Source organism: Danio aesculapii, chromosome 4 (genome assembly GCF_903798145.1).
Source record: "Danio aesculapii chromosome 4, fDanAes4.1, whole genome shotgun sequence".
Lineage (NCBI taxonomy): Eukaryota > Metazoa > Chordata > Actinopteri > Cypriniformes > Danionidae > Danio > Danio aesculapii.
The window spans coordinates 43,401,878-43,427,577 of record NC_079438.1 but is presented as its reverse complement, the minus strand read 5'-3'; the positions used below and the strand labels follow the sequence as shown (position 1 = coordinate 43,427,577).

Sequence of the window (25,700 nt, the reverse complement as noted above, 5' to 3'; positions counted from 1 at the left end):
TGCTTATGCTCCAATGATGGTTCCAGTTAGGGGCGGGCTTGGGTGCCACTCCTGCTTTTTTAAATCTTAAAATTTTCATATGACTGAACTCATACGAATTCGTACAAATTAGCCACTAAACTGACAAAACGTAAAATATTTACGTTTCTCTGTGAGATCAAGCTGGCATTTACTAAAAACAAAAATGCAGGATCACACATTTAAGCATTATCCTCTAAATCTAAATACAGTTTTTACGAAAAAAAAAAAAAAAGTAAACTCATATTGCAATAAGAAGTTCTCACACTTTATTTTCTGTCATTCTTGTAGAAAAAGAAACATGAAAACAAAGAGCCTGAACTTGTGACAGAGGCTTACATGGACAGAGAGAGAGACGACGAAGGCTATCTTGACAACAAGGAGATGGTGACTGAAGAGGAAAGAGAGACGGAGGCACAGTGGGACGTGGAGGAGAAGGATGGTGCAACGGAGAGCAAAGAATACAGTTCAGGCGATGGCGATGAGGAGGAAGAGTTTGAGCTGGAGAGGGAGAGAGAGAGACAGGAGATGGAGAGAGAACGGTTGGAGCTGGAGACGGAACGAGAGGAAGAACTGAAAAGCGAGAGAGAGCGGGAGAGGGAGGCCGAGATGGAGCAAGAGGAACAAGAGGAGAGAGAGAGACAGTTACAGAGACAGAGACTGGAGTGGGAGAGACAAAGAGAACAGATGGAGAGAGAGAGGATGAGAGTGACGAGCAGAGAGGAAGACATTGAGCCACGTATTTCCCACTGTGATTATCTGAAGGTAAGAAAGTGCTTTAAATGTAAATGTGCTTTGTGCATATATGTAAAAAAAAGTATGTACACAAATATTCTACACGTCTGATTTCCATATACTCACCGGCCACTTTATTAGGTACACCTTACTAGTACTGGGTTGGACCCCATTTGCCTTCAGAACCACCTTAATCTTTCATGGCATAGATTCAACAAGATACTGGAAACATTCCTCAGAGATTTTGGTCCATATTGACATGATAGCATCACTCAGTTGCTGCAGATTTGTCCATGATGTGAATCTCCCGTTCCACTACATCTCAAAGGTGCTCTATTGGATTGAGCTCTGGTGATTGTGGAGGCCATTTGAGTACAGTGAACTTATTGTCATGTTCAAGAAACCAGTTTGAGATGATTCTCGCTTTATGACAAAGTGCTTTATCCTGCTGGAAATAGCCATCAGAAAATGGGTACACTGTGGTCATAAAGGCATGGTCATGGTTGGCAACATTGCTAGGTAGGCTTTGGCATTGACACAATGCTCAATTGGTACTAACAGGCCCAAAGTGTGCCAAGAAAATATCCCCCACATCATTATACCACCACCACCAGCCTAAACCTCTGATACAAGGCAGGATGGATCCATGCTTTCATGGTGTTGATGCCACATTCTGACCCTACCACCTGAATGTTGCAGCAGAAATCGAGACTCACCAGACCAGGCAACATCTTTCCAATGTTCTATTGTCCAATTTTGGTGAGCCTGTGCGAATTATAGGCTCAGTTTCCTGTTCTTAGCTGACAGGAGTGGCACCCAGTGTAGTCTTTGGTTGTGCTTTCAGAGATGCTCTTCTCGATACCTTGGTTGTAACAAGTGGCAATTTGAAATTCTGTTGCCTTCCTATTAGCTCAAACCAGTCTGACTATTCTCCTCTGACCTCTGGCATCACTGGATATTTTCTCTTTTTCGGACTATTCTCTGTAAAACCTAGATATGGTTGTGCAAAATCCCAGTGGATCAGCAGTTTCTGAAATACTCAGTTCAGCCCGTCTGGCACCAACAACCATGCCACGTTCAAAGTCACTTAAATCACCTTTCTTCCCCATTCTAATGCTCTGTTTGAACTGCAGCAGATTGTCTTAGTCATGTCTACATGCCTAAATGCATTGAGTTGCTGCCATGTGATTGGCTGATTCGAAATTTATGTTAACGAGCAGTTGGACAGGTGTACCTAACAAAGTGGCCGGTTAGTTTATTTAAATTGTTTGAGTCACACTATTATATTATATTATATTATATTATATTATATTATATTATATTATATTATATTATATTATATTATATTATATTATACTATATTATATTATATTATATTATATTATATTATACTATATTATATTATATTATATTATATTATATTATATTATATTATATTATACTATATTATATTATATTATACTATATTATATTATATAATACTATATTATATTATATTATATTATATTATATTATATTATATTGAAACATTGCATAATTATGAAACAGATCTATCTATCTACTGTATATCATTATTAGTAGTAATATTATCATTTTAACAATGCGAAACAGTTGTAAATGATTATTTCAAATGCTTTTTTGGGGGGGTCTATAAATAAACATGAAAAATTCAATTCAATTATTTTTCAGTGTTCTTTTGTACCTCACTGTAATTATGCATATCCGAAAAATAATAATAACAATAAACAAAATCTGTATATCTATAATTGTCTTTTCTTCTACAGGGACCTCCTGGTGAAAATGGAAAACCAGGCCCTAAGGTCAGACAAACCTCTTTCATTATAGGTCAGAGCAGTCTGTCCTTTTCTAATAAGCGTGATAGTCTTATAATGAAAAGAAAAATATTTTTCAAGCAATGTTCTCATCAGGTCTTGTTAGTGAATAAGCTCTGTGTGTTCCCAAACCAAAGTCTGTTAGATAATCATTTCAGCTTCCTGATTGGTCCTCGCCCCTGCCTACGCATATGACATCCCGCCTCCTCATTCCCAATGCTAGGAGATTATTACTGTCAATCAAAGCGGGTGGGTGGAATTTCAGGAGCCAACTTTTGCTTGCTTTGATGCCCCCAGAGCTTTACTTTTACTCCTCCACGCCTGAAAAGGATTTGATGCATTTATTATTAATAATGTATGGTTGAACTTTTTGAGCTGTTCTTGTCATGTAAAAGTGGAGTGGTTGTTCATTTGTGAATTTGCACAGGGGGAGATTGGAGAAAAAGGCCAAAAGGTACACTGAATTTCATCTTTGGTGTCAATAACTTTGTTATTCTATAATGCTTTAGCCTCCTTTGAGCTGTTTATGTGTTCTGTTCTAGGGAGAACCTGGAACTGGTCATCGTGGGCCCATTGGACAAGCTGGTCAAGCAGGACAAAAGGTGATTAGTTGATTAATTAATGCTGTGTAACTTTACATTTATTCTATTAGTTGAACAATTTAAAGATTACATTCCAAAAAGGTTTAAACATGCAACTGGGGCTGCACGATATTAAAAAAATTATAACATTAACATTATAAAAAATTAAAACAAATAACATTGTGTTATATTTCTGCAATATGTATTGAAATTTGAATAGAATTTCAGCCGCTGACTTGAATAGCTCCGTTTGAAATGAGATCATTCATTTAGATTGATTGAGATTATTTTGTAGCGGAGTGAATCAAACAAATTGCAAGCATAAATAAATAAGATGGAGCAAAGGTGAAAGTGAAACAAGCAGTGCTTTGTGGTTTTCCAGATAGTCAAACCGTAGTCGGATACTCAAATATAATGTAAAATAACACTGTACAGTCATCATTACTGATCAACTATAATCCAACATTGGAGCTCAAACATAAACTCAACATTGCAGATCCTGCAATGTGACTATTGCCAATGCACACATTGCGATGTAGATGCTGAAACGATGTACTGAGCAACCCTATATGTAACTTACTTTTTCATGACTTTTGCCTTTTGAATGTAATGTGCTTAGGGTGAGCCTGGAGAACCAGGACCAACTGGAGCACAGGGCATTCAGGGTATTCGTGGCAACCCTGGCATCCCTGGGTCAGTGGGTCAAAGAGGTCAGCCAGGTGATCCCGGAGAGCCAGGCAGACAGGTCAACATGCTGTCAATAGTTTTCTTTATTGTATTATTTATGTTTATTTAGTCATATTTTGGGTCACGCTTTATTTTGATGGTCCGTTTGTTGAATTTAAGTTACATTTCGTCTACATGTCAACTAATTCTCATTAGATTATAAGTAGACTGTTAAATTGGGCTTAGGGTGAGGATTAGTGTAAGTTGACATGTACTAGCAAAGTTTCTTATTGTCAGTTAAATGTATGTTGAAGGAGCAGTATCAACAGATATTAAGCAGACAGTCTACTAATACTCAAATAGACCATAGACAAGTGTTACCATATTTTGTTAGGAAATTAACATTAATGAATAGTTTGTTTGTTTGTTTGTTTTTAAAGGGTGATAGAGGGAAACGAGGGAAGAATGGCTCAGCTGGTGCTCAAGGTGCAATTGGTCCTCCTGGACAGCAGGTATGCCTTCTTCAGATTTTATTGCATAAGTTCAGAGTATGCACAAGTATTTGCAAAGAAATGTCAAGGTAATGTGTTGAATTAGGCCCAAGGTGCACTTAAATATGTGCATAAAACATACCCGCTACTCTGCTTTAAATGAATACAATGTTCTTATCGCTCATAACTTCTCAAGAAAAAGTTGTTTTGAACACATGTGGGTATTTTTAACACAAGGATCAATGTACAGTGTGCATGATGTTTTCATTTATTTATTTTTATTTCTTTACCAAAACTGCCTATTTAAAGTGGCTGTGCATTCCAATGTGTGCACATGCTAACATACAAGGCTTCAAGTAGAAATGTTTTTTTATTAACTGCAATAAATTATTATAATGTTTTCGTAGATTATACTTTGACTTTGAATTTTGAAATGAAGAAACACCTAAGTTGTTGTTGTTCATTTTACAGGGTCCTCCTGGTCTTTCCGGGGTTAAAGGTGACAAGGTGAATCATGTTATGCAATGTTGAACCTCAATATTAACAGAATACTTCGAAATTAAGCACAACCAGGAATAAATACACACACTTATGAAGGATTTGTGTGTTATCTCCAGGGAGACAGTATCCCAGGGGAACCAGGAGACAGGGGAAATTCTGGACTCCCAGGTCGCCGGGTAATAATATGATAAATGTTCTTTCCAATAGATTGTAGTAGAGTTTTTTTCTGTAATAGCATGTTCATTGTGATTATTAACTGCATATGGTGCTATTAAATTGTGTTTAAACTAAATTGTGTGTGTTTTTACTTTACAAGGGAGCCAAAGGCACTGATGGCAATAAAGGACCACCAGGTCTCATGGTACGTCACTAGCAATTTAGAAGACACTATATATATATATATATATATATATATATATATATATATGTATATATATGTATACAGATGAAGACAGAATTATTAGCCCCCCTGTTTATTTTTTTTTCCCCAATTTCTGTTTAACGGAGAGAAGATTTAACACATTTCTAAACATAATAGTTTTATATACATAACTCATTTCTAATCACTGATTTATTATATCTTTGCCATGATGACAGTAAATAATATTTTACTAGATATTTTTCAAGACACTTCTATACAGCTTAAAATGACATTTGAAGGCTTAACTAGGTTAATTAGTTTAACTAGGCAGGTTAGGGTAATTAGGCAAGTTATGATGGTTTGTTCTGTAGACTATTGAAAAAAAATGAGCTTAAAGGAGCTAATAATTTTGACCTAAAATGGTTCATAAAAAATTAAAAACTGCTTTTATTCTAGCCGAAATAAAACAAATAAGATTTTCGCCAGAAGAAAAAATATTATCAGACATACTGTGAAAATTTCTTTGCTCTGTTAAATATATATATGCAAATGATCTTGTTTTTTATTTCACATATTATTGTGGTTAAATATATCAGTAAGTATTGTTTTCTTATATTAGCTCAATGTATTTTCTCATTTAACTTACTTTGAATTAAAGCACCAAAAATCAATGAATCAATGCAACAATATTTTGTGCATCTATGCAATAAACATACTGAACAACGAGCCAAATAAGTGCTTTAATAAAGTAAGATGTTATGATTCTGTACAATGCACTGTGTTCTTCTGACCTTTATCTTTAATTAAGGGTCCCAAAGGCCTGACTGGTGTGAAAGGAGAAAAGGTGAGGATCTATTTTTAACCCATCCTGGTTTAAATTCCAAACAAGTTCACAACATGGAAGTGCTTTAAATATTAATAGCCGAGCAACCTGTCACGGTCATTTTCTGGCTTGCAGACAACTTTGACAGAGCTTCACTTCTCTTTACTGACTGGCCAGTATCTTCTCTTCGACCTTAAGTTTCTGTATTCAAGAAAATATTTATATGGTGACAGTAGTCTACTGCAGTTGTGAATTTTCTTCAGCGTAACCGTATGACAGGTTCAAATATACAGTAATCTTTTTGAATGGTTTGATACATGAATGGTCCATCTCACCTATTGTTTTAGAATCGTTTGTTTAGAATATATCCCACCAAAAAATGAATAAAGACAAAACTTTTTGGATTGACAGGGTGACAAAGGTATACCAGGTCACCGAGGAGAGAAAGTAAGGATCGCATACACTTATATTGAACACCTATATGGTGTTTATATAGATAGTTTTACCTTTAGCTTTTGTGTTTGTGTAGGGCAGCCCTCTCTCCATGCCAGGTCCCAGAGGATATAAGGGTCTAAAAGGAGATACAGTGAGATATTTCTGCATTTTATTTCTGTTTTCCACAAAGGTTATACCTGATTGTACACTTTTCATAACGCTTCTTAGTTAACAGTTCATATCACTTTGTAGTTAAGAAATTACCAATTCAAGTCAGTATTGTTGATGTGTAGTCTATGTCTTATATGGCAGGGTGAACGCGGACTTCCTGGATTTGATGGAGATAAAGGAGAGAAGGGTGAAGATGGTCCGCCTGGTGCAAAAGTATTTTACACATCATTCTAAGTGAATGTTTTTTTTAAAGTTAGGGAGTCGGTTTTGTTTGTCTATATATATTTGTATTGTTATTTAGTAAGAATGTATTAATTTAACCATATTATATTGCCTCATTTTATTTTGTTTGTATAGTAAAATGATACTGGACTCCATTTTTCTCTCTCTTTTTTTGAATATATTAAGAGGTTTGTGTAGGTGGACAATGTAAAGTGAATTTGTAACATTTGTTTTTATGTATTTTCAGGGGCTCAAGGGTGAAGCCGGTACCAAAGGAGGCATGGGACCATTTGGTGCACGTGGTCCAGTAGGACAAAAGGTCAAAAATAACACTGCTATGACATTTTTGCATATTTTGCTTATGAAAGTACATTTTTAGAACACAGTATATTATATTATTTTGCATGACATGTTACAGTGCTCGGCATATATGAGTACACCCCCCACAAATCTTTCATTTAAATTAATGTTTTCAATAGAATGCTTTACAATATTATATTTGTGTAAATACTGTACATTAGTTTAGTCAGTACTGAAGCCAAATCTGGAGCTTATCTAACAAAATAACTTACAATAATGGTTCAAAAATTAGTAGCCCAAATTTATATGTTAGGGAAAAATATTAAATAACATTTTTTAAAACAGCAAAAATCAGGAGAAGTAAAAAATATATACTATTTTGTTGAAATGTTGTAGTTTGTCTTTTTTTTTTTTGCAATATTTTGCATGAATTTAAATGTATTATCTTTCCATTTCTAAAGATGTTCTGTGACTAAAATATAATTTTAATAAATATATCTGTTTTATAAATCTGTTTTGTTCAAATACTCCAATATATATTACCCATGTTCACTGAGAAATGAATAAAAATATTCATTTTCAAAATGGGGTGTACTCAACTATGCCGAGCACTGTATATTAGGGTAAATTCTGAAAGAGCATCCTGAAAATACTGAAGATACTACTCTTACCTTAGGGAGATCCAGGGGAACCAGGTGCCAATGGGGAAAAGGTAACCTTTTGCATAAGACTCATGACTCTTATATGCTTTTCATGAACTATTTTATAAATCTTCCTGATTTTTTTACAGGGTCGGAATGGAGAACATGGACTGGATGGTGAGAAAGGTGATAAAGGAGACACGGGTGTGCAGGGCCGTAAGGGAGATCAGGTGAGGATATGAATCATCTGCATTAAATATTAAGAAAAAAATCCTGTGCGCAACATTGGTACCTGAGAGGGGGAACTCTGTTCCTTAACCTTTCTTACTAACTACATTATTTAGATGAATGATTAAATAATTAAGTAGGTTTTCCTGTCAGTTTTAAGTTATTTAAGATTGCACACTTTATTGAGAGTCTTGCAGCTCATTGGTTTCTGTATTTAGGGTGAGACAGGTGAACCTGGTTTACCTGGAGATACAGGTATTAAAGGAGAAAAGGTAAGAAAATTCAATCTGATGTTATTGATTTTTATATTCTCAGTGGTCTTCAAGTATTGCATTGCATGTCTTATTCTTCTGCAGGGCTTCAGAGGTTTCCCTGGTCGAATAGGGAGCCCAGGATTGGATGGAGAACAGGTATTTTTGTCTGAATTACATCTTAAGTGAGAAATTGTTTTAAATAAGCCTCTAAGAACCGCTCTTTTGAATGTAAAACGCAGGGTGATCATGGGGACCCTGGTAGGCCTGGCCTTCCAGGGCTAAACGGCCTCCCAGGACGAAAGGTGAGTCTCCACAAAACGAGAAATAGATTTTTTTTATTTTTATGGTAAGGTTAATTATGAGATTTTTCTTGTTTTTGTTAATGTCCAGGGAGAAAAAGGTGATAGTGGGCTGAATGGTCTCGATGGAGCTCCTGGACAGAAAGGAGAGAAGGTATACTGACAATGTAAACAAACAAATTGCTACAAATTAATTAATCTTATGGAGAATGCAAGAAAAGCTTTTCCAGGACTCTCCAAACCAAAAAGGAGAACTACAACAATTAAGATGTAGTTTTAAAGATTGCTTTAAATGTAAAAGAACTGCATAGTCCACACTACATTACCAAAAATGGTGAAACAAATTAATTAAACTGTTGGAATGAGGTGATAGAAGGTAAACACATTGACAACCCATCAGAATCCATCCTGCTTCAACAAATTCAGAACATTTTTTTAAAGCTGCAAACATCACTAATTTATAATAATAGTTATCATTCATTCATTTTCTTATTGACTTAGTCGCTTTATTAATCAGGAGTCGCAACAGCGGAATGAACCGCCAACTTATCCAGCATATGTTTTAAGCAGCGGATGCCCTTCCAGCTGCAACCCATCACTGGGATATAGTTATCATTATATTTATTGTTCATGGAAATAATAAATCTATAATAATACTATTATCAGTGCAAATTAAATGACAAGACACATGAAAAAAATTATTGACACCATATTTGTTGCGTGATGTATCATGAATCATCATCATGTATGTCTTAAGTATGTGTAGGTGAGGAAATGATCACCGAATCAGTTTGAGTTTCTTCCCATATTTATCGCGTTCTTCCTTAGGGTGTGACTGGATTTGCAGGTTTCTCAGGATTTAAGGGATCTCCAGGCACACCAGGTACTAACGGTCCTTCAGGTCGACCCGGACCAGTTGGACCCAAAGGTGAAATGGGACCGAAGGTATGACCCACAGCGCATTCAATATAAAAACAATAATAGATCTGAATTCCTATATGCGCGTGTGATTCATCGAACCTTACAAAACGATGGATAAATAGTCAAGCTGGTGTAATTATGGCCAACTTCATACCTCACTCAATCTCATGTGGAGGAGGACAAGACCTAATTAACCCACGAAACAGAGAGGATGAGAGACAGATACAGGGAGATTGGGGGGGTTGGAGCTATTTCTGCTGGGATGAAGATTTGAGCTATCAAACCAAACTCTGCACTGAGGCCGCCTTTAGCCACAATTAGGCAGCTCTTGATGTTGATAGGAAAGGAGAGCTTCAGAAAGCTCCATTCGTGGACTGAATTTGTTCAGTGAAGGTGAGTTGTGCAAATGGGCCAGCTTCGGTGAAATGGATTAGGGTTGTTGTAAAAGATTTGGTCTCTTGGTGTGCTATATTTAATCAGCCGTATAAGTGAACTTCTTACCCCTGCCACAAAATGTACATATTTAGACACCAATATGTATTTAAACTCCAATTATTAATATTAGTTATGACGTGCTATTAATAGTTATTATTAGGCCCACACGGAATCTGCGTGCGCAGAATTCTGCAGATTTCAAGCAGATTTTTAGCCCATCATTAGTTCTGTTTATTTACTTGAGTAAATGTGTGTAAATCTATATTTATTCAGTTTTTAAATTAATTACAGTAATATTATTGACTAATATGAAAATGTTCATCTGATTTATGTACAATGCAGTTTATAAAGTAATATTTTCTGTCTTTTAGTAGAGATATTATCTGAGAGACTGGCTTTGTTTACCAAATCAAGTGAATCTAATTGGATTTGCATTTTAGACATTAAATAAAAGTTAAAAAGATATTATTTTTTATTTCACATATTAAGGTTTTAGTTATGATTATCCCAAAATCATTCCACAGAAATCTGCAGATTTTTACCAAAATTCTCCACAGAAATGGCAAAAAACTTCCGCAGATTCCGTCTGGCCCTAGTAATTATTATTTATATTTGTAGTTGTTGTTCATTAATTATAAAAAGGTTATTGCCAATTCATCCTTATTCAAATTGCTGTAATTATATTAATTTAATACATTTGTTTAATAAATTTGTAAATTTACTGAGTTTGTCCAAATTTGAAAAAATTATAATTTTGTTTTAATATGTATTAGTATGATGGTACATTTATATTACTAATGGTATGTCATTCATATTACTTTTTATAATAATATTATTAATAATTCTGTATACTTATTTTGGTATTGTTGTTAGTAATAGATTTAAATTAGTAATAATGCAAACAAAAGTGTGTGTGTGTGTGTGTGTGTGTGCGTGTGTGCGTGCGTGCATGCGTGTGTGCATGTATGTGCGTGCATGTGTGTAACAAACCCTTTGACAAAAACTAATGAACAATAAAAAATAAGAAAAAGAAATGAGTTAAACAGTTAAATTAAATAAATGTAAAAAAAATTATAATAAATGAAAGAATAAAATAAAGCTTATGAGAGTATGGGAAGGGAATGTTGGATGTAAACAGTTTTTATAAGTATTTATAATGACACTAATAATATTATATAATAAAAATGAATAATGCTATATAACAATACTAATCCTAATAATAAATATAATAATAATCATAAGAAGAATGTCTGATACACACATACAATAACAGTCCAAATTGATAAGTGTATGTAGAAATTAATTTTGTCTAAAATTAATACATTCTATGAGTTGTTATAAATAAATAGATTTTCGTTCATGATATCTGCTGCATCAGATATAAGTATAGTTTAATTATGAATGAAAAGTCCGTCATCATTTATTCAACCTTTATTCGTTAAAAACTTATTTGAATTTCTATCTTCTGTTGAACACAAAATGGGATATTTTGAAAAATGCTGGGTGCTGGGACCCATTGACTTCCATAATATTTTTTCCTACTATGGAAGTCAAAGGGTGCAAAGCAGCATTCTTCAAAATATCTTCTTTTTTGTTCAACAAGAAAAAAAATCATGAACATTTAAAACACCATGAAGGGAGTAAATGATAAGGTCATTTTCATTTTTTGGATGAACTATAGCTTTAATATCTATACACATTATTGTAAAGTATTAACTCTCTGCTATTTTCTATTCAAAAATAGTCTGTACAGTATTTTATATTAATATATTTCAAGTAAGAAATAATGTAAGAAATCTATTGGTTTAGTTATATGTAGCCTCAGGCTGGCCCAGGGTTAGTGATTGTTTAATGCTGACATGCAGCTTTTATGTTATCAGGGAGAGAAGGGCAGAAGAGGCAGAGGAAAGGCCTGTCAGCGGGGACCGCCTGGAATACCTGGACTCCGAGGCCTGGATGTAATAAAGCAATTACATACAAATAACTACATCCTCCCCCCTAACAGGACATTATCTGTTCACAAACATTTCCATTTCATAGTTATTTATGCAGCATTCTTTATGCAGGGGGAAGAGGGATCCTCAGGCATAAAAGGAGAAAAAGGAGATCCAGGACTCAGTGTATGTAAACAACAATACCTTCTCTCTAATGTACATGTGTTATTATGGATTTCAGCATGTGGAAATATTTGTTTCTTTTGCTCAGGTGGAGGAAGTGAAAGATCTTGTGACAAAAGAGGTGGTTGACAAGTGTGGTGAGTTGATGTGTATGACATATGTCAAATCATAAAAATAAAAGTTCCAAAGGATCCAATAGAGGAGTTCTATATTTTTGTATATATTTTTCCCATAGAGGAGTTAATCATTTTTGTAGATAGTTCTTAATAGTTTGTTTTTGTGTGTGTAAAATTGTAACATTTTATCTGTTGAATATTTTATCATTTTTTACACTTTTATGCAATTGTGAGGTTCAGTGGATGCCGAAATTAATGCCAGTACCATTAACCCTGAAATAAATCATTGAGTAAGAGAGCATTGAGAACCTCATGTTGAATTAACCAACAGAACAGTGTTTTCCAGTACAACTAGTTAAAACAATTTACAGCAACATGCATTTACATAAAAAGGGAGATGGCTTAAGATCGATTTTTTTTCCAGAAGAATGTACAGATTCAAATCAACATAATAACCATTTAGTTGAAATTTAATGCTTAAAAAGAAAAAAAGTATTTGTCTTGTTTTTCCAGAAAACAAGGCTTAAGAATTATGTAATATGGCCAATAAATAAATAAATGAATAAATAATAATAATAATAATAATTATAATAATTATTATTATTATTATTATGATCATTATTTATTATTATTATTATTATTATTATTATTATTATTATTATTATTATTATTGTTATTGTTATTATTATTATTATTATTATTATTATTTTATTATTATTATTATTATTATTATTATATATTTTATTATTATTATTATTATTATTATTATTATTATTATTAATTTATTATTATTATTTTATTTTTATGATTATTATTGTTGTTATTATTATTATGGTTATTATTATTATTCTAATTATTTTTATTATTATTATTATTATGATTATTATTATTATTATTATTATTATTATTATTATGGTTATTATTTTAATTATTATTTATTATTTTAATTATTATTTATTATTATTATTATTGTTATTTATTATTATTATTATTATTGTTATTGTTATTGTTATTTATTATTATTATTATTATTATTATTATTATTATTATTATTATTATTATTATTATTATTATTATTGTTATTATTATTATTATTATTATTATTATTATTATAAGCAGACCAGAGGGAATGATATGGGGGTTTGTTTTCCCTGAAAACTTCATGCACAAATTAAATTAAAGCACTTTTAAGGACCCGTATCTAAGTTTAAAATTGTAAAAATCGTAAAACTTTAAATTTTTAAAGATTTTCCAGGACCTTAAATATATTATTATTATTATTATTGTCATATTACAAACTTTCAAAGGTCTCAAGGACCCGTAGTAACCCTGGATTAAGGAAGTTTTAAATAATTGTAATAAAAACATGTAAAAGAAAAAAAAGATGATGATTAAGAAAATCATTTTTAAAGTGAAAACCCCAGATTATGTTAAATATGCCCCATTAACATCCATACTTTGTCACATTTTAGTTTTCCTGCTTATTATTAGTCATTAAGGTGTTCTTAAATTGAATGTATCATTAGATTAAGGAATATGCCATCCATTTTAAGGCATTAATCAGTAATACACTAGGCAATAGGCAATATTAATATACCCTAGGCAATAGGCAATATTAATATTCTTCTGGTCCCCAAACTAAGACGTCACCCAATTCTTTTGCATGTTGTACTGCCATTCATCGAACTGAAATGATGACTGAGTAACAGAGCTTCATTAACATGTGTTTGTAGGTGGATAAAGTGTGTGGTTTTGTGTGTACGTGCAAGTTTGTGTCTCTCAGAATATGCTCCCGTTGTGGAGGCCTGAAGACCTCATGGGTTCCACCATCTGTTGTGTTCTTGTATATTCTCTTACTGAAGAAAACTGGCAAAGAACTCCATGTTCTAACTCATTCATTAATACCAAAACCACACTACTCCTTATAACACTCTTATTAATCCTCTAATATAACACTCTTATGACTGCTCTCTATTTAAATTCTTGTTTTTTTTTTGCATTTGAATTGCGTTCGCTTAATAAAGTTGCTCATGTTCTCAACCAAAGGAAAAGAAATCCTGCTGATGGTGAACACCAATGATCCAGATGATGGGAGCATCCTGAGGGAAGAGAAAAAAGTGGATTCTGCCTCTCGTTTTTTGCTCACCTATCCCAAAGTGTGGGATGAAGAGGTGGAGGATGAAACAACTACAGTTCATCCTGCTGTTTCCGAGTCCGAGCCAACATTAGCATATGGCAATGTTACAAGTAGGTATATTCCCGCTTTGATCCAATATGTTATAACACAGTTTCTCTGTTATGATATCATCCTTTTGGTTTGTGTTTCAGGCCTGGAAAGGTGTGCATGGGGGAAACTCTCGTTTTATTTAATAGTTTTACATTGAGATGAGGATTGATTAAATGTAAATAATGAAAACCGGTCCTATTATGTTGAGATCTGGCATCCTTAGAAGAGCTCATTCATCCATAAACACTACTTGTTTTTCTTTGCTTGATGGAAAACAGGAAATGGCTAAAGGAAATAGATACCGAGGCATACGCAAAGGTTCTGCATGGTCTACTCTGTGTTATTTTAAGCAAATGCGTCACACACTGTGAATATCTCTTGAAATGTTTGTTTTTTTTATAGCTCCAACCATCTAGTAGTTACTTATTGTAGCCTGATGTGACAGCCAGCAAAGGCTTCACATTATTATATGATGTATGCAATCAAGAAAAAGATTTCAGACAATCAAACATAACCAAACTGTTCTTTGTCATCAGTTAAGTACATGATAGAATAAATTAAGAATATAAGAAAAAAGAATATCAAGCTTTTGCATACGATTGATCTTAACGTATACTCTTTAGTCAATGGCTCTTTGAAAAAGTGGCAATCTTTATCAGTCATTTGATGCACAATAATTAAATAGCCATTTTTCCTTTAATTTAAAGGGGGTATATATGTAAATTTGGCAATAACAAATGCTATTTTAAGCTTTGACAAAACTTGAAAAGCCGAAAACTTCCTACACTGTAAAAAAATAAATCCGTAAAAATTACGGTAAAAAACGGCAGCTGTGGTTGCCAGTATTTTACCGTTAAAAATACGGTACAAACCATAAAAGTAATTTTTCATTTTTTACAGTAAACTACCGTATTTGTTAATTTAAATATGTAATATGTCTGTATTTTAAATTACCAACATCTACACATCTTTGGTTACACAGATAAACACATTAACACAGACATATGCAGGTGGTGATGAGAAAGCTACATAATGAACCAATGCTCATCCCAAACAACTTTTCCCTACAAGCAGAAAAGTGTATCAGTGTACAGACGGTGCTCAGTGTCATTCACACAGCTTCTAAACACCAGTATGGTAACACGAATAAAAGTCATGAAATAAACATTGTTTATCAACATTAGATGTAGCATAACTTTCTAATGTACATCACTGATGGGGAAACAACTAAACAGATCCATAGTAATGTCAACAAAAAGCATCAAAAGGGAAGTGCCATGCAGGGAAGTCAATTTACGGAAACTGTTAACCAGGTTATGGTTTTTTACTGTAGCATTTTTACAGTTTTTTACCGTTGAAATCACTGCCATTTTTTACAATGTAGGTTATTTATGAAATCCTGTAAAGTATTTTTTTTATTTCAAGAAGTCTGGACATTTTTGCCAGGAAATCAAAAGAATGTAATGTTTACGCATGATTTCAGGAGTCTCCGTTTCATCCTCAAGACACGAAACGAATGCTAATGCAACGTTCAAGATATTACTATTTTATAGCATAACATCAAAGAAATGGACTAATCCATACTACCATTTTAATATGGATATAGTCTATAGTCTCAAATATACTAATATTTAATACAACTAATAATAAAACTGTATTTAATGCATCTCTCGATGTGATGCTGATGAACTGTAGGGCTTGTGCAAACACCCAGATCACTGTGCTTTCATTATTGATTTTTTTGTGGGTTTATTTTGCTATTGAGAGGAAAACATACTGAACATTTTTACATGTTTCATCTAAACGCCACTCTTGACAATGAACACTGGATGGCCATTTATATGGATACACCTTAATAACATGGCAACGGTTGGTGATATTAACGTCCTATTTGTGGCACATTAGTATAAGTGAGAGGGCAAACTTTTCAAGATGGGTGGTGACCATGGTGGCCATTTTGAAGTCGGACATCTGTGATCCAACTTTTGTTTTTTTCAATTGGAAGAGGGTCATGTGACACATCAAACTTATTGGGAATTTCACAAGAAAAACAATGGTGTGCTTGGTTTTGACGTGACTTTATTCTTTCATGAGCCCCCTCACATACCACTAATGTGCCACAAACAGGACGTTAATTTCACCAACCATTCCCATTTAATAAGGTGTATCCATATAAATGCCCCACGCTGTATTTTGCAGCAATACCACTCCAGGAGTTTGGCTGACAGCTAATCTGACCAATCACAATGCCAATATTATGCATTCCCCTTTAGTCCGATGAAAACAGCCATACAGTTGAGTTAGTAGATCAACATTACTGTATTTGATCTTGAAAATGAGTGAAAAGGCAGCATAACAGGCTGGAGAAAATACCAAATTCTATGAATTCTTCTACTACTTTTTACTACTAGGGAATGTGCTTTGACTCTGCATTTCTGAAGTACTTTGTGTAAGCTAAGTCTGAATCTGGCTCTGCTAAAAGCTTTTCTGTTGCACTCAGATGCCAATGCTGAGAGAGCCGGAACGCAGAGAGAAAAGAGACGTGCACTCAAGCTCCACTCAGGTGTGTATGTGGAGTAAAAGAGGAGAACATCGTCCTCTGCTGACTGCAGCTCCAAGTGCTTTTAACAAGTTTATACAGCTACAATAACTGCTTGCATAAGTTATATCCACAAATTAAACCTGCTGCTTGAATTAAAAGGCTCTGCAGTGGAAATTTTGGGGTTCTATCCAGTAAAGGAGTGAGTTAAGAGCACCAAAAGTGCAGTGCAATAAGCATTATGCTATGCACCACTTAAAAAAATAATCTATTTTTATCACATCCACAGTAATATGAGAAACGAGGAACAAAAAGAGACAGATAAGACTAGAATGAGCGCACTGAATAAACACATTCAGATTATCGCTATGTTGGGCTTCCATTTATAAATGCATATGTCTGACAGAGACAAGAGATAAGCAGAACATTTGACTGATAGAAAGATATGTGATACATTTGATTAAAAGTAAGAACCACTGTTAGATATATAAAATATTACTTGTGGTCAGGGGCGTAGCAACCGGGGGGGACAGGGGTGATACGTCCCCCTCACTTTTAGAGACAGACCATATAGAAACAGGTGATTATTAATTATATAAACGTATGATCTCATATAGCCGTTCCCCCCACTTTTAAAATGTCTGCTACGCCCCTGCTTGTGGTGATATGTTGATGGTATGATGGTACTGATATTTTGGTGCATTTAAACAAAACAGATTTATAAAACAGATATATTTATTAAAATAATATTTTAGTCACTAAAAATATTTAGAAATTAAAAGATTATACAATTAAATTTAAGAACATATTGCAAAAATAAATTACAACCTACAAAATGTCAACAAAATTGTGCACATTTTTTGCTTCTCTTAATTTTTCCTCTTTTTTAAAATTTGTATTTAATATTTTTCTATAACATATAAATTTGGGTGTACTAATTTTTGGACAATTATAGTAAGTTATTTGTTAGATAAGCTCCAGATTTAGCTTCAGTACTGACTAATCTAATGTATATGCACAAATATAATATTGTAATATTGTGCTTTTATATGCTGAGCACTGTATATGATTTCAGTTTTTAAAGTTTAATAATTTAATAATTGTATGTTTCTATATTGGTAGTTTAATAAACTGAACATTAAAATCATTTGAAAAATTCCATTACATTTTAAAATTGAAATCCTTGCTGTGATATATGGACAGCTTAGCTATATGAGTTCTTATTTTTATTTTAAATAAGTTATCTACACTGAAAACTGTTGCAAACAATTTATTTTTGTTGAATTTAAACAAACAAATTAAATGTAATAATGTTCAACTAAATTTGTTTGTTTAAATTCAGCCCAAATAAATTATTTACAACCACTTAACGTAAAAAAATAGAGTAAATCCAAGGAATCATCTTTGAATAATGTTTTTCAGTGTAGTTTCCCGTTAATCTAACTAGTTCTAGTTATCATTTCTAGTTTTTGTATTAATATGTAATACATGCAACATTAATTTTTACATTTAAATCCCTGCAGCGATATATTGACAGCTCGGATTCATGACTGAATATTTTGACATTTTAAACATTGTTATTATTTAAGAGGTTTTAATACATTGCTTTCCTTACAACGATGTGAATGAATTTCTACTGCCCTGAAACTGATGTAATGTAATATCTACCTGCAGTGAATGTAGACTCGGCAGCTGAACTCTGTCTTGAACCCATGTCTGAGGGCCACTGCACTGAATACGTCCTGCTCTGGTACTATTACGCCGTGTCAGGAGAATGCCGTCCTTTTGTGTACGGTGGCTGTGGAGGAAATGGGAACCGATTCAGCTCCAAACAGGACTGCCAGAGTACATGCATTCTGGGAAGGAGAGGTAAAGTGTCAATCAGAATTCAGACTTCAGGTTATAAAATAAATAATCAGAGGTGATGCACTGAATAATAATAATAATAATAATAATAATAATAATAATAATAATAATAGTAATAGTAATAGTAATAATAATAAACAATCAGAAATTTAAAGGAAAGTTTAATATTATGTTTGAAGTAGAAAAAATCCAATTAAATTTGGTTTATATACAAATTATTATTATTATTATTATTATTTGTAGTGTAGTTTGAAAGATATCTAAACTGCGATTTTTGTCTAAAGTAATATAGCAGAATATTAAGTTACATTTTCTTGTCTACTTACAGATTCTGGATCCTGAAGAAGGAAAATACATGCTATTTTTAACAGCTAAACTGATGTTAATTTCACTAAAAATGCTATTTTTGTATATTTCCCATATGTATATTAGTTCATCATAGCTGTATATGGCAAAAACAATGTTCATAACTTCCTTATTCATCATGTATTGCACTTTTGTAGTAATACAAGGACATCAACAAATTCCTAACACATGATCTTTACTATAAGCCATACAGTTTTGTTGGTATAAATAAAAGTGTGAATGTTGATTTACAGTTTAAAAAATGATTAATTTAGTTGTTAAATGCACTATTATTATAAGCAACTGTCCTATTTACCATTTTGCACTAATGGTTCTGTTTGTAATATGTTCTTAATCTGACTGTTTTTAATATAATATGTGCGATAATAAAACAATGAGCTGAATATATTTTTTGAATGAGCTATATAGCGTTCCCTGTGGGTAAATGTGTGTGTGCGTGAGAATGTTTTCTCATCGTGACCTCTGATTTTGGACAGTGTTCACCGAGCTTGGCCGTGTGTTGTGTATAAATGCTGCCATATTGGCTTTTCTTCAGAAATGTTAGCCGAGTCGTGTCTGGACGGCGTCTCCTGTGGGCAGGCAGAGAGGCTGTGTGTGTGCATCTGAATGGATGAGCTGCATTTGTGGGTGGCTTATATGTACACAATTGTGCATATGTGAGTTGGACGGGGTAAGATTTGCTTACTTCACCTTTTTTATTGTCTTGAACTACAGATGGCACAAGAACTACAAAAATGTGAACTATATTAGTATTTGTGAGATTTACGGGAAACAATTTTGAGGTTTAGTGGTGAAGTTTAGTTTTTGCGACTGTTATTTGTTTTAAAGTTTTGTGGACAACAAATTAACAGTTTAAGTAAACAGATATAATTAGACCTGTGTGATAAGATGGGGCATTAGAATTGGTCTTATTAGTTTATAAATTAATACTTTTTCAATCAATGGGGCTACGGATATTTCCATGAACTGGATGCACACTTCAGACATCTTTACCTTTCATTAAAACCTGTAGGCTAATTGAGTGTGATCAATATATTTTGCATTTATAGTGTTACTATTTTGAGTTAAAATATGGCTAATTAAATATGTCTTTATTTTTAAATTTGCATTGATTTGTTTACTTTAATGACTATATTGTTTAATTTGGAGTCAGACTTTTGTTGTAACAGGAAACCATAAACAAATGTGCCATTTTGGACCACTAATCAGTCGGTCAATCAGTCAACCCACCGCAAAACTTTGTCTCCATTTGGCAATGTTTTAGACCAACCTACCAAACGACCGCTGACTAACCGACCAACCACAAAACTTTGTCTCCATTGGGCAATGTTTAAGACCAACCTACCAAATGACCGCTGACTAACCGACCAACCGCAAAACTTTGTCTCCAATTGGCTATTTTTTAAGTAAGACCGACCGCAAAACTTTGTCTCCATTTGGCAATGTCTAAGACTGACCTACTGACCGGCTGCTGACCAACCAACCAACCGCAAAACTTTGTCTCCATTTGGCTATTTTTAAGTAAAACCGACCGACCGACCAACCGACAGCAAAACTTTACCTTCATTTGGCTATTTTAAAGTAAGACTAACTGACCATCCGACCGCAAAACTTTGTCTCCATTTGGCTATTTTAAGTAAGATTAACCTACCGACCAACCGCTAACCAACCAAAAAAACTTTCTTTCCATTTGACTATTTTTAAGACCTACCAACCGACCGACCTATACCGACCGACTTACCGACTGACTGCTGACCAACCGACCGACCGCAAAACTTTCTCCATTTGACTATTTTTAAATAAGGCCGACCAACCGCAAAACTTTGTCTCCATTTGACTATTTTTAAGTAAGATCGACCGACCGCAAAACATTGCCTCCATTTGACCACTTTTAAGTAAGACTGACCAGCCTACCTACCTACCTATCTACTTACCAACCTCCATCCATCCATCAATCCAATCATCTACAATGTTTTCTTAATTTATAAAGCTAAGCTTAATATAGAGCTAATTACCTTAAAGTAATAACATTCCATTTTCACACAGTAAGCTGCCCTTACACAACCCAAAATCAGACCCAGTGTTTAAGTTAACAGTAGAGTAAAGATACCTAAAATCCACCAAATGAAAACAAAGTATGGCTATCTGTATGGGAAAAATGCAAAATTGCTTTCATTAAGTTTTGCATTTTAACATGTATTTAAAGATTATTAAATTGTGTATTATTGCTAAATTATTGAATTTTGTTCACAAATCGCCAAAAGTTTGCACTTTTCCAGTCTCAAACATTTTGTGTTTGTTTTTTTTTTAATAAATTTTCACAAATATTTCTATTCATTTCAGTTCAGGGTCATTTTATGTTTGTAAATAACCGTTAAAAAAAAGTACAAAATCAAACCAAAAGTGCTTCAGGGGTAAATAATTTGTCGGTGCTCTTTGGGTAATGAATTCATAAAGATAAACAACGAAATCAAAAGTCCAAGGCACTCGAAAAGTAAGTAAACATGTTTTAAAAGCCTTTATTAACATGGCTATTCTGTAAAACAGCTGTGTAAAATAAATGCACATTGATGTTAGTGGCGACATCTTCCACCATCTCTCCCTATCTCTTTCATTCTCATTTTTTTACACCTCAATATCTTTCATCCCTTTCTACAGTGTTCTGTCTTATATAACCCCCCAACCTAGCTGCTCCCTGCTGCATCCCGAGGTTTCTCGCTCTTTACATATGTCCCGTCTGCAGGAGGTGCGTGTTTCAGGCTGCGGTCCAATTTAGAGCACATTGAGAAGACTGTGGTACAAGTCAGAACACAGGACGCCCTTTACACTGCGTCTAAGGGGATCCCTGAGTGAACTGCATTGTGTACACTACTGAGCACAGATGCCCTTTACACCTGCTTTAAAATGTAGCCTGTCGTTTTTAAGCTTTAATGAGCTTCCTTTAACGTCATGTGGAATAATGCACAAGTCCAAAGCGCAATGTTTACAATGTTTTAAGGGTGACCGTTAATGAAGTCGCTAAACTTCAGGGCCCTTGATAGCAAAACAATCAATCATTTAAAAGAGGTGCGGAGACAACTCATTAAACTTATGAGCGTGAACTGCACGGCAATTAACTCGCAGGGATGTCTAAAAAGAGACACAAACATTCGAAGTGGTCACTGACCCTGAAAACTGAGGAAACAACATGCAGACTTCGAAATTTGTCAATGGTTTATTGCTCATGCAGTGGAAGTAAAACACTGCGCTGTCCATGGTGCTGAATGTTTTTAGATGTGCTGGTAGATTCTCATTCTGCTGACTGATTTCAAAGCCTTCATTTATAACCTTTTCATTCATAAGCTCTCTGGGTTGTTTTTTGTTTGCTGGTCAGGTCAATGAGTGGTCAGGTGTTTTATATGATAACCAATAAATTCTATATTGTATTATTTCGCATAAGAGGCAACACAATGGCTCAGTTGTTAGCACTGTCGCCTCATAGCAAGAGGGTTGCTGGTTCGAGTCCCAGCTGGGATTTCTGTGTTTAGTTTGCATCTTCTCCAACATGTTCTATGGGTTTCCTCCGGGTGCTCCGGTTTCCCCCACAGTCCAAAGACATGCGCTGTATGTGAATTGAATAAACTAAATTGGCCGTAGTATATGTGTATGAATGAGTGTTTATAGATGCTTCCCAGTACTGGGTTGTAGCTGGAAGGGCATCCGCTGTGTAAAACATATGCTGGATAAGTTGGCAGTTCATTCCACTGTGGTGTCCCCTGATAAAAAAAAAGAGACTAAGCTGGAGGAAAATGAATGAATGAATTATTTTGCACAGTACAAAATGTCCAGTAAATAATATCTAATAAATTGAAAACATGCTAATTTATATATTTCACATAAGATTGGATTGGTTAATCTACAAGTAATTTACATAAATATTTAATGTGTGTTTGTTTATTTATGTACGTATGTATATGTGTTAGCTATTTATAATACCATTATAATGTACAGTGAGCAGTTCAGGATAAAAGACAAGATCACCTCATTGAGTTTTTCTTTTCTTTTTTTTTCATATTCTTGAATCCTCATAATACATTTACATTATAAGTTAGAATTGATCCATAATCTTTAAATAGTGTCTAAAAACTGCATAGTTTCTACCAAGGGAACCAAACTGTGCCATCATCCATCATATCCATACAAAATAAACATCTTTTTTTTAACAATTATTTTTTAGCAAAATTACTATTTAAAAATGTAACACGTCTTGTGATTGGGGCATTTTGAACCCAAGTATGTATGGAAGACTTTTAGGAGTATATATTTAGTTATATATTTAGTATACACTCTCAGAAATAAAGATACAAAAGCTGTCACTGGGGCGGTACCTTTTTATAGGTTCATTTTTACTTCGATCAGGTCCACTTTTCTACCATAAAGATACATATGTATACCTAAAAAGTTCAATTGTGTACTTCAGAGTACCTTAAAAGTACACAAGTACACCCTACAGGTACAAAAAGGTTTCTTTAAGGTACCAATGTGCACCTGTATGATACAAAAATTTACTTTTTGAAAAGGTATAGACCCAGTATTAGCTTTTGTACCTTTATTTCTGAGAGTGTATATAGTATATATTAGTATAAAAGTTTTGCAAAGCCTTTTCCCCACATCTAGCACAATTATATGTATATGACTATGAATGATACTTTGTGGCATGAAAAAAGTTTCACTTTTTCCATCAGAGAGTGAATATTTAAACAATATTTATTTATATTTTAGCTGAAAACTTTTCTGTTTTGTTATCAGCTTTTTTGTTATCAATGTTTTGTTGTTAACAAATCAACTTTTGATCAATCATAGGTTATAAATTCATTATAAATTTTAACAATTTGGGTTTTGTTCCAGTGCTAAAACTGGTCATACTCAGATTATAATATGCTCTTACATATGGGTGCCCAAACCTTTTCTTATGAAGGGCAAAAAACCCAAACATAAATGAGGGCTGAGGGCCGAAGGTAAATATTGCAAACTGTATTAAAAAGTTGCCATGGGTAATTTCCTAGTTTAATGATAATAAAAATGATGATAATAATAATAATAATAATAATAATAATAATAATAATAATAATAATAATAATAATCTTAAATAATATTTAAAAATAAATAGAAAGCATTACTTTAATCATATTAGGTTAACTATTGCATTATAATTTTGTATATTTTATAATTAACTTCTTGCATTGAAAAGAAACAATTCCATTTATAGCACAAATGAGTTCAAACAAGTCTGATCCATTCATATAATTTCATTGAAACATTTAAATCAAGCTTGCTTTTTTGTATCTCAACAATAAAACAAATGAGAAAAGATAAGCTCTAATAAAGACAGCCCTTTCCTCCCTTTTTACTCCCTTCTCAGATGGAATGGTGGGCCAAATCAAAGGTTATCATGGGCCAACTTTGGCTCTAGTTTGGGCATCTCTGCTCTAGCATATCATAGATACATACAAATGCAGTCATTAATTTAAAACTTTAAAAAATATAGAAAAGGGTTATGCAGTAATACCATAGTAAAAACGACCTTAAAACTTTCAGATCTGTTCACATTCACTCATTAATGAAATGCTGATTAGTATTAAAATTATAAAAGGTAATTAAGGCATAATAAAGTTTTATGAATGCAAATGCACTGAATTACAGTCATATATTAAAGGCTATATACGCAAATCAGCCTAGTATATATTTTATAAGGTGACTGTACAAGCGCGTTAGGTGCTCGAGCGCATTAATCACCGCCTCATTTTACTGGGAGGATCCCAATAAATGACGTTATTGCTGGCGTACGACTGCGGCGTAATTGTGCTTATACTAAATGAATGCACGTCCAATGAGCAAACAGTCCAAGCGGATATTATGAGCAACCAGGGAGATATCAAACCCACTAAATCACTCTTATGATCCAATGCGATATTGAGTTGATAGTGACTCGCTTGCCTTTTCAAAAACACTTCGGACTCGAGATCCAAAAGTTCAGATTGAGCGAGCAGCGCTTCACCTCAGAAGACTTTCCTCCTTCAAAGAGTGCAGGTAAGGCACTTTCGCATATTTGAGGGATCATACTTTCATCAATAAGACAGTAGCATGCTATATTGCCATAATTTATACACAGGCTGATATGCATGACTTATGGAGGAGGCTCACGGACACTATTGCATATTTTTCTTTATGCAATTACAATCAATGCTGTCAAAAACAGCACACGTTGTTTTATCCAAATGAAAAATATATATATATCTGTTTGGAACGACATAAGCATGCAGTAATAACAGTGTAATTATCAACTTATTTAAAGGGATAGTTCACCCACAAATTCTGTAATCAATTAGCTACTCACCTTTTACTTGTTTCAAACCTTTATGAGTTTCATTCTTCTGTTGGACACAAAATAATTGATTTGGAAACATGTTGGTAACGTGTAACCGTTAACTTGTAGTGTATTTTCCCCCTATGGAGGAAAATAGTTACAGGTTTTTAGCTTTCTACAAAATATCTTCTTTTGTTCGACAGAAGAAA

At 33.6% G+C, this 25,700-nt stretch overlaps 2 protein-coding genes across 2 annotated transcripts in view; both read left to right on the top strand.

Annotated features, from left to right (window-relative positions):
- col7a1l (collagen type VII alpha 1-like) overlaps positions 1–19,494 on the top strand; it is a 105,029-nt gene extending 85,535 nt beyond the window's left edge. The window contains exons 84-111 of the mRNA XM_056456370.1: positions 310–783; positions 2,538–2,573; positions 3,013–3,039; positions 3,128–3,187; positions 3,786–3,911; positions 4,273–4,344; positions 4,795–4,830; positions 4,941–5,000; positions 5,141–5,185; positions 5,994–6,029; positions 6,420–6,455; positions 6,538–6,594; positions 6,756–6,827; positions 7,084–7,155; positions 7,813–7,848; positions 7,927–8,007; positions 8,224–8,277; positions 8,362–8,415; positions 8,499–8,561; positions 8,650–8,712; positions 9,387–9,503; positions 11,795–11,872; positions 11,981–12,034; positions 12,120–12,168; positions 14,194–14,394; positions 16,875–16,937; positions 18,588–18,782; positions 19,108–19,494. Coding sequence (XP_056312345.1) covers positions 310–783; positions 2,538–2,573; positions 3,013–3,039; positions 3,128–3,187; positions 3,786–3,911; positions 4,273–4,344; positions 4,795–4,830; positions 4,941–5,000; positions 5,141–5,185; positions 5,994–6,029; positions 6,420–6,455; positions 6,538–6,594; positions 6,756–6,827; positions 7,084–7,155; positions 7,813–7,848; positions 7,927–8,007; positions 8,224–8,277; positions 8,362–8,415; positions 8,499–8,561; positions 8,650–8,712; positions 9,387–9,503; positions 11,795–11,872; positions 11,981–12,034; positions 12,120–12,168; positions 14,194–14,394; positions 16,875–16,937; positions 18,588–18,782; positions 19,108–19,121 — 2,331 coding nt within the window. The 3' untranslated portion in view covers positions 19,122–19,494. The remainder of the gene's footprint in view (positions 1–309; positions 784–2,537; positions 2,574–3,012; positions 3,040–3,127; positions 3,188–3,785; positions 3,912–4,272; positions 4,345–4,794; positions 4,831–4,940; positions 5,001–5,140; positions 5,186–5,993; positions 6,030–6,419; positions 6,456–6,537; positions 6,595–6,755; positions 6,828–7,083; positions 7,156–7,812; positions 7,849–7,926; positions 8,008–8,223; positions 8,278–8,361; positions 8,416–8,498; positions 8,562–8,649; positions 8,713–9,386; positions 9,504–11,794; positions 11,873–11,980; positions 12,035–12,119; positions 12,169–14,193; positions 14,395–16,874; positions 16,938–18,587; positions 18,783–19,107) is intronic.
- A 5,449-nt stretch (positions 19,495–24,943) lies between these two features.
- ucn3l (urocortin 3, like) overlaps positions 24,944–25,700 on the top strand; it is a 1,964-nt gene continuing 1,207 nt past the window's right edge. Inside the window, exon 1 of the mRNA XM_056455075.1 lies at positions 24,944–25,214. The gene's annotated coding sequence lies outside the window, so the exon portion shown is untranslated. The remainder of the gene's footprint in view (positions 25,215–25,700) is intronic.